The following is a 9534-nucleotide window of genomic DNA, read 5'->3' on the forward strand; positions in this document are numbered from 1 at the left end:
CAGGGGGAGGGCCTTCTCTGTGGGTGCCCCTGCCCTCTGGAACGAACTACCCCCCGAGATCCGGATTATTCCGGATCTCCTTACTTTCCGCCGCGCCCTCAAGACATGGCTTTTCCAACAAGCGGGCCTGGCCTAGGGAGGATTTTTAAACTGGGTTTTTTAGAAATTTTAATTATCACAACACAAAAATTTTGGTTTTTATTTGGTTTTATTCGGTGGGGTGTGTGGGTCTTTCTTTGTTTTAATAATGTTGTGAGCCGCCCTGAGTCCTTCGGGAGAAGGGCGGGATATAAATTGGAATAATAAATAAATAAATAAATACCCAGTAATTTTTGAGCTGTCACTTATTTGAGCCAAGTTTTTAAATTAAAATTAAATAATGATGCAACTGGTTGCTATGGTTAGAGTAAAAGTTATTCCCCCTGTGTACAAATGTAAAGTGCATTCACTACTAAACCCAAGGAATGTTTTCCCCCTGCCGCCAATACATATGGTGCTTAAAGTGCCCTTATAAGAAAATATTCATAGCAAGCTGAATTGACTCCAAATGGCAATAGGGAGAGGCTTAGTTGGGAACCTGTGGCTAAGTAAACCTAATTGTTTCTATTAACTGAGAGAGTACAGCTGCCATGCTGACCTAGTAGAAAAAGACAGAGTCACTTTGGTCTAGTAACTGAGAGGGACCTTGGAGTCCTAGTGGCCGATCACTTGAATATGAGCCAGCAGTGTGCAGCAGCAGCCAAAAAAGCTAATACAGCCCTGGGTTATATAAACAGAAGCATAGAATCAAGATCATGCGAAGTATTAGTACCGCTTTATAAAACCCTAATGAAACCACACGTGGAATACTGCAGCCAATTTTGGTCACCATATCACAAAAAAGATGTTGAGAGTCTGGAAAAAAATCAGAGAAGAGCAGCTAAGATGATTCAAAGGCCTGGATATGAAAAAATATGACTGTAGGACTTGGTTCTGGCTAATCTAAAGAAAAGAACAGTATTCCAGTATTTGAGGGGCTGCTACAAAGAAGAGGGGCCAAATTATTCTCCAAAGGATCAGAGGACAGAACAAGAAACAATGGTTGGAAACTGACCAGAGAGAGAAACAACCTGGAATTAAGGAGAAACTTCCTAACAGTGAGGACAATTAACCAGTGGAACAGCTTGCCTTCAGAAATCAAGGGTGCTCCATCACTGGAGGTTTTAAGAAGAGACTGGATAGTCACTTGTCTGAGATGGTATAGGTCAGTGGTGGGAAACCTATGGCATGGGTGCCAGAGGCGGCACTCAGAGCCCTCTCTGTGGGCACGTGCACGTCGCCCCAGTCCTAGGCCTTCAGCTGGGTTTTAGAAAACCTTTTTGCTTTAGGCCTCCGCAGCCGTGTGCAAAAAAAAAGGTTCAATCAATCAGCCAATTTCAACTTCTCGCGGGAAAAAAAAGATCTTGCAAAGTTGGAATTGATTGATTGAACATTTTAGTCCCACCCAGTCTGCCGTTACCACTGCAGCCACGCTCACCCAATGGGCCACACCCACCTGGCACCCAACAATGCATAAGTGGGTTTTGGGTTGCAGTTTGGGCACTCGGTCTCTAAAAGGTTCGCCATCACTGGTATAGGTTCTCCTGCTTGAGCGGGGGGCTGGACTAGAAGACCTCCAAGGTCCCTTCCAGCTATATTCTATTCTAATGGTTAAGGCACCAGGTTAAAAAGTGTGAGTCCATGAATTCTAGTCCTGCTTTAGCCATGAAAGATAGCTGGGTAATTTTGGGCCAGATACTCTCTCTCAGCTCAACTCACCTGATAGGATTGTTGTGGTAGGGAAAATAGGAGGAGGTAGGATGTTGAACATGTTTGCTGTCTAGAGCTATTTGTAAAAATAAATGTGGGATACAAATAAATAAGTAAGTAAGTAAGTCACCCATATGGGTTTATCTAAAATAGTTCAACATCACACTGTAGATAATGGGCACTAATATATAATACATAATATAAGCTCTGTTTTTATTGTTGCTCATGGCCACTCAGTAAAGTATCAAAGCTTCGCTGAGTATCTGGTATACAGTATATGATTGCTTATAAGCATGCCAATAAAATTACGTTGTATCTTCAAAGTTATTTGTTTGCTTTAGACGAGCCAGATTTGGGCTTCAACAGTACATCTGTACCTATATACATAATATCTATTCTGTGAACAGAGTTTTATTCTAGCCCTTGTCTCTCAACACAAGAGTTCTTCAAAAATGTGAAGGGGAATTCCTCTTGCCTAGTCTCATTCTACTGCAGATGTGGTTTAGTAGAAATTTAAATACTGACTTTACAGGTTTTTTTTCCTGAACTGGAAAAGAATTTGATTCTAGAGTCTTTCAATTTGAATTAAAAAAAATTGAGAAGGAACAAAAAATTAAATTATTTATTCAAAAACAAACAAAATACTTAATATAGTGTATAAAATCATATTTGCAAGAATTTGTACAGGATGCTATATTGCAGGCTCTCCAGCTCTGGGGTACATTAGGCAAGAATTCAACTGGATACCTGTTTCCTGCTTGTCACAGGGATTTGATCAACATATACATTTCAGGCATATTTAAAAAAAAAAAAAAAAGTCCGGGAGAGATTAACATAATATATATACATGAGGTGACACAACAATAAAAATGGACAACTCTACTGTGCATTTAAATATATATAAAAATAAAAATTATGTTTAGCATATTGATGAAAAAATGAAGAAATAACAAAATTACAGAAAGAGGAAAGAAATTGTTAAGCAACAGGTTCTCGTTACATGAGTGTGAAAACAAATCTGTTTTTCTTATGTTATTTGTAGCACATAGTGTTATTCTTAGCATTTAACTGCAATCATTTAATATATACTAACTTCTTTCAGCAGCCCCTACCCCCACACAAACCCCAATGGTGATGTGATCACATTTTGGGTACTTGGCAATAGGCTCCCCTTTATAGCTGTTTGCAGTGTCTTGTGATCACATGGCTCTGATTTACAATATGTTTTTGCCAGTCTCTGGCATTTATTTCTGATTTCTGGCAAAAACACTCATTAGGAAAGTGAATTCATTTAACAATTATATTTCCACTTAACAGTCGTATCTTCAAACTGGTCATGTGATGGCTTGACTTATGACCATGACAACTTGTGACTATAATTGCAGGTTCAGTTATGGTTGTAAGTTGAGGATTATCTGTCATAATGACCCAAAATTTTGGTGACTTTGCATAAGATACTTTGCATACCGAAAGCACTGCTGGAATCAATGCCTGAAATTGCACAATGACCAAAAGGCAGAAAAAACTTCTGATTATTGTAAAATGAGGATCTTGATGTCTTATCCATATTTCTGCCTCTTCCAACTTCTCTCAGGGACCCCCATGGCTCTCAAGCTACTACCTAAATCTAGCACCAAGCTCCAGAATTTCTTATATGAATACTGTGTGGCACTCTCACTTTCTGCACATCCTGCCATCATTGGTATGTTTGGCATTGCTATAGAGTCCAGCCAGCATTATGGTTTTCTCTATGAAGCAGCCTTTCATCGAGACCTTATCTCCATTATCAAGCCCAAGGTAAGCATATTTTTATATTTCAAGGTTAAAAAAATAGTATTATTATTAGATTTTAGATTTACTGTATATTTTAACATCTACAATTTGTTAATTTTAGATTTTAATGATAATAATGACTTGAACATTGGGCACTATTTAACAAAATTAAATTCAATAGTGACAAAAAATAAAGTTCTACATTTAGGCAAGAAAAACCAAATACACAGGGGTGTGTATATGGATGATACCTGAGTCAATAGTAGTAACTGTGAAAGGGATCTTGGAGTCCTAGTGGACATCACTTAAATATGAGCCAGCAGTGCATTGCAGCTGCCTAAAAAGTCAATGCAGTCCTAGGCTGCATTAACAGAGGGGTAGAAGATCCCCTGCCTGGTAGCAGCCACTGCCTCCTCCGCCAGTGGTAGGCTCCCTACATTGCCTCTGGACTGACAGTTTCGGACCCCTGGCCCTCCTTCACAGCTCTGCCCATATAGCCACGGGAGAGTTATACTAGGGCTGATGGTGGCGGCGCTCGGAAGACTGTGCTGCCCTGACTCCAGCCACCAACTCTCCTGTGGCTATGTGGGCCTCCAGAGCTGCCACCATTGAAACCATACAATACAGGCAGTGTGCTGCAGTGCTGCAGCACAAGTGGCAGGTGGTGGAGGAGGCAGTGGCTGCCAGACAGGTGATCTAAGGGCAGGGCAGGATGAAGCGAGGCTGGTGGGCAACGAAGAAAGCCCTCCAGTGGTGGATGCGGCTGATGCACAGTGGTAGTGAGGGCCTTTTGCAGTCACTCCGTGGCTCCGAAACAGTGGAGGTGACCAGGTATGGTGACTGAGCCTTCCCTACCCATCCTCCATAGCATGGCAGCCCAGCTCGGGAGGGGAGTGAAAGGGAAGAGGCGGGTAGGCAGCTGGGTCAATGAACAGGTGAGGAGAGGTCACCGAGCGGGGAGTGGTTTAGCTGTGGGGGCCTCACCTCAACTCATGGCAGTGACACCAGCTTACCACATGGCCTCCTGCCCCATTGCAGCCACAAGGAACCAGATGGTGGGATGGAGTGGGCAGGTAGCCACAAAATAAGACATCCTCCGAAAATAAGCCCTAATGGGTCTTTTGGTCCAAAAAAATATATATAAGACCTGGTCTTATTTTTGGCAAAACACGGTAGAATAGAAATTTCCTGACAGTTAGAACAATTAATCAGTGGAACAACCTGCCTCCAGAAATTGTGGATGCTCCAACACTATAAGTTTTTAAGAAAAGACTGGACAATCATTTGTCTGAAATGGTATAGGATTTCCTGCCTGAGCAGGAGGTTGGACTAGAAATCCCTTCCAACTTTGTTATTCGGTTTTATTTTAAGATATGTATGTATTGCTGCGATCATAGCATACTTAAAATAAATCAACAAATCAATATAGAATGTGTTATAAACTATGGGTCAAGCACAAAGTATGAGATGAGGAATTTTGACCTTTCAAAATTTTTGAAATTTTGAACTTTGACCATTCATGATGATGAACGATCATAACGATCAAGAGTTTTGAAAGCTTTTTTCAACAGAATCATGTGATGCCGAGAATAAGTCCAATTTTAATTGTGGTTGAGATGGGACCCGAGTTGAAGAATAGAAAAAGGCTTGAATTTTAACTATTACAGACCTGTGTTTCTCAACCTTGGCAACTTTAAGGTGTTTTCAACTCTCAGAATTCTGGCTGGCTGGGGAATTCTGGGAGTTTAAACCTTTAAGTTGCAAAAGGTCGAGAAACACTGTTATAGACCATTGAGAAGAACTAATGGATTAAAAAAATGTTCTTCTGTTATCCATCTAGGCAGGCATTCCTGAGAAGGCAGCCAAGCTCTGCGCCAAGCAACTAGTGAGCGCATTGGACTTTATACACAGTCGGGGCCTGGTGTATCGAGATGTTAAACCAGAAAATATCCTGCTTTTTGACCGTCACTGCCACTGCATCAAACTGACAGATTTTGGATTGACCCGACCTCAAGGCACTCTGCTGCAGCTTGTGACTGGGGTCATCCCTTACACTGCACCTGAGCTGAGCCGTGGCACCACTGGCACCCCAGGCTTACCCATCGATGCCAGCCTTGATGCCTGGGCTCTCGGGGTGCTGATCTTCTGCCTGCTCACTGGCTACTTTCCTTGGGAAAAGACTCTGCCAGAGGATTCCTTTTTTGATGACTTTGTGATATGGCAAGAATCAGGTTCAGATGAAGATCTGCCATTTCACTGGCGTCCACTGTCTCAAGATTGCATTGCTATGTTACAAAATCTTTTAGCCCTGGAGCCTACTAATCGTGGCCCCATCCGCCAAGTACTCAGCTACCTGGATCGGCCATGGCGAGCAGATGTGGCTGCTAAAACTGGCATCTGAGCTGAAATTTATCTGAGTGAAATGGGGGTGGAGGGAGGGAGGCAGAAGTCCCCCCCTCATTATTATGTATTTGCAAAAGAAAAGAAATGCTATACATTGGGTAATTAACAACAGTCCTCCACATATACCTGTTGAATGGTTTGATTTTATTGGGAAGAGTCTAAATCAATGCATGTGATCATGTTGAAGATGATTATAAAACATAAAGGTAAATATTTTTGCATTAGTAAGTTGGAATTTAAATTATGAAAATATATCATTTATCAAAATGCTACTTCATACCTTGCTGGTAATCCTAATTATATATAAACGAGTTTGGTTCATATATGTGAATATATTCTAGTAAGCCAGAATGCAGTTTATCTGAGTTTCAGCTTAGGCTGTCATTGTGCCATTGTGGTTTGTTAACCATTGTTTATAGTTTAGATAAGAAGCCATGCTTAAAAACCTATGGCTTAGCATTATATGTGAACCTAGTCAATTACTGGTTTCACACATTGTAGTCATACTTGCTTGGTTTTGGCTTAATTTGCTATGGATCCAATAACAGGAGGTTTTTTTAATGGCAGAGATGAACAACCTGCAAATCCAGGGCTACATATGGATTCTCTTTTGTATTAGAAAACCTTCTTTAGCACAATTACCAAAATATGTATGACTAAGTTTCAGGCCAGGAGTGAGAAAAAGTGCAGTAAACATATTTAATACTCTTTCCTTCTCCTATTTTCCCCAAAACAACAACCCTGTGAGGTAAGTTGGACTGAGAGAGTGATTGTCTAAAGTCATGCAGCCAGCTTTCATGCCTAAGGTAGAACTACAACTCACAGTGTCCTGGTTTTAACTTTGTGCCATACTGCTAGATAAAGGTTTCTCTATCTTGGCAAATTTAAGATGGATGGATTTCAATTCCCCGAGTTCAGTTCAGTGTTTTACAGTTGCCATGCTTGTAAACACGCTAGTTGAAACTGGCTCTTTTTAAATATTTTTTTCCCAAAATGGTATTTTTACAGTTATATGAACTGACTAGCTAACTAAAATAACGATTGTGATCTCATTCATTTTAGTTAATTGTCCTGTTTCCTGGGATCCTTTGCCTATAAATGGGAATTATGGCTCAGATAAATCTTGCCACAATGATTTAATGCAATGTGTTCAATGTAGGTGACTTCAAAACTTAATCTTGAATAGACTTGTTTATATAAACCCAGTCAATTTGGATTTACCAGCCATGTGGGCACAACAGTGGAGAACCCATTTGTATAATTATTTGTGTGTTTGTATATATGTGTGTGTGTGTGTGTGTGTGTGTGTGATTGCACATTGTTTTTCTCAAACAAACCATGCTTTTTTTTCAGAAGAAGCACAAGATAGCTTTTCCTAGATTGGCATTTTCTAGATTAGCTAATCCTGAGCCAAGATGATTAAGAATTATGATGCTATGGCCTAATATTTCTAGAGATTGAGAATGGTTGCATTACAGATAAACTAGAGGTGTTAATAAATGTTTTTAGTAATTTGATTAAAAAATGGAAATGTTAATTTTTTTGCAGTTCAGTTGTACATATATCATGACAGTGAGGGACAGAGATAAATTATCTTTCTTTTTTAATTAGTGTCTTTGAACTCTAAGGCATTGTAAGATCTCATCTGTTCTCACTGGACAGTCACGGAGAAACCTCTCTTTCTACAGGCTCCTCCATTGTTCCTGTCATCTTTCCTATCTGCATTATGAAAGTATAACACCATTCATTCATTCATTCATTCATTCGTTCGTTCATTCATTCATTCTTTTGTGTTTATTAAACAAACATAGTTTATATGGCAGCCCACCTCACACAGGTGATTCCGGGCAGCTTACAACATAAAACCATAATATGAAAACCATTGCTGTGCTGCAGGCGCAGGAAGATGTCTTTCACATCCGAATTCGTTCTGCTGGGGACCCTGGAAAGGGTCAAAAGTCACCCTATAAGGGCGACAAGCAAGGAGGGGACCCGTTTGATCGCAGGAGGGCGGCGGCCCTTCCATTTCATCCGGAGAAGCCCTCCAAACCGGCGGGGGAAAGACCGGCCATACCAATATGTCCCGTCACTAAGCTGCTGACAGCTGAAGTCAAAATCACCACCAAGCACCTTTAAAGCAATGCGGATGAAACTGGGTGAGATCTGATCCTTAAGATTTTAAGTATTTTTTTCCGGTAAAAGATGCCCAAAGTATTTTCCCCCCTGTGAGGAGAGAGGGAAGGGAATTTCTACCCCACCTTCTAAGAAAAGAGCAACTAACTACCCAGGGGAAACAGAGCAACTATAAGAACAATTTTAATCTAATTGGATGTATATTCTTTTGAAACCTGGGGACTAAAAGTGTTCCTTCTTTCATGGGAGACATTTGTTTTTTATCTAAAAAAAGAAGTAAGACTTGAAAAACTACCATACAAATTTTGGACTTAAAAAGCTTTAAATGGCATCAGTGACATTTTGTGACGAAGTATGGGATTACAATTTGTTATTGCCTAAAAGAGACTTGGCTTGAAGCCCAGACTCTAAAAAAAACTTCTCTGACCTTGACAGTTACCATCAGTGAAAAACCCAGCTGCAAAGAAGGAACTTCTGGATGGCATATCTGGCCTGTTTGAACTATGAATGTAAACTTTTACTGACTTTCAGAGCTATACTTGGGGAATTGCTTTCCTATTTCTTTACATGAGAAGTATATGTTATTATACGAGATGATAGAATACCTTGGACTATAAACTCTTACTTGACAAACCATTTCTACTATAAAGACCACCTATAACACGTGAAATAGATGTCCCATACCCAGCTACAAAAGACAAAAAATTATTTTTAACGTTTGATTCTAAAGTCTTCACCTTAATATACTAACAAGAGAATATGGATGAAAATCAAGAAAAAATCCTTTCCATGTTGAAATCAATACACGAAACCATTCTTTCAGCTTGTGACAAAATAAAAAGAACATAAAGGAACAAGATGACAGCTTAAATATACAAACCCAGATTTTGACTACAACCAAAGAACTAAGAGTGCAGAAAATAACAGGAAAATTGGAACAACTAAACACCAAGACAGAGGAAACCAACTGACCAACAGACCGAGCCAACGGAAAAATCAGAAAAGGGAGTGAATACTGAAACTGAAAAAGACTTTTTACAAAAATCAGAAGAAATTTGAGGAAAAGGAAGAAGAACAGATTGAATGGAAGATAAACCTATCAGGACAATTATGGGAAATTGGAGTAATAGGGAGGCGATCTAATGAATGCAAATGGGCTAGTTCTTCCAAAAAAACCTGCAACCAAATGGTCTTTCTTATTCCAAATAATATATATAATAATAGAGGGAGAACTATTTGATGATTCAAAGGCACTGACATGGAAGGTTAGTGGCAAAGGAAGAAAGCCAGAGTAAGGCTGAAGAAAATAATGGCTTTGATATTATATTACTAACTAGAGGGTTGAATATGGTGGAAAATACATAACTTTTAGAAAATAAAGTAACATTATAATTGAATAGGTAAGATGTGTAACAAGACTATTAGACTTTGGTATGA

General features: G+C 39.7%; 1 protein-coding gene across 1 annotated transcript in view; it reads left to right on the plus strand.

Annotated features, from left to right (window-relative positions):
- The window catches only part of SBK2 (SH3 domain binding kinase family member 2), a 10719-nt gene extending 4748 nt beyond the window's left edge, over window positions 1-5971 (plus strand). The window contains exons 2-3 of the mRNA XM_029283637.1: window positions 3383-3585; window positions 5402-5971. Of these exons, the coding sequence (XP_029139470.1) occupies window positions 3383-3585; window positions 5402-5962 (764 nt within the window). The 3' untranslated portion in view covers window positions 5963-5971. The remainder of the gene's footprint in view (window positions 1-3382; window positions 3586-5401) is intronic.
- The last annotated feature ends 3563 nt before the right edge of the window (window positions 5972-9534 follow it).

Source organism: Protobothrops mucrosquamatus, unplaced genomic scaffold, assembly GCF_001527695.2.
Source record: "Protobothrops mucrosquamatus isolate PMUCROS unplaced genomic scaffold, P.Mucros_1.0 scaffold160, whole genome shotgun sequence".
Lineage (NCBI taxonomy): Eukaryota > Metazoa > Chordata > Lepidosauria > Squamata > Viperidae > Protobothrops > Protobothrops mucrosquamatus.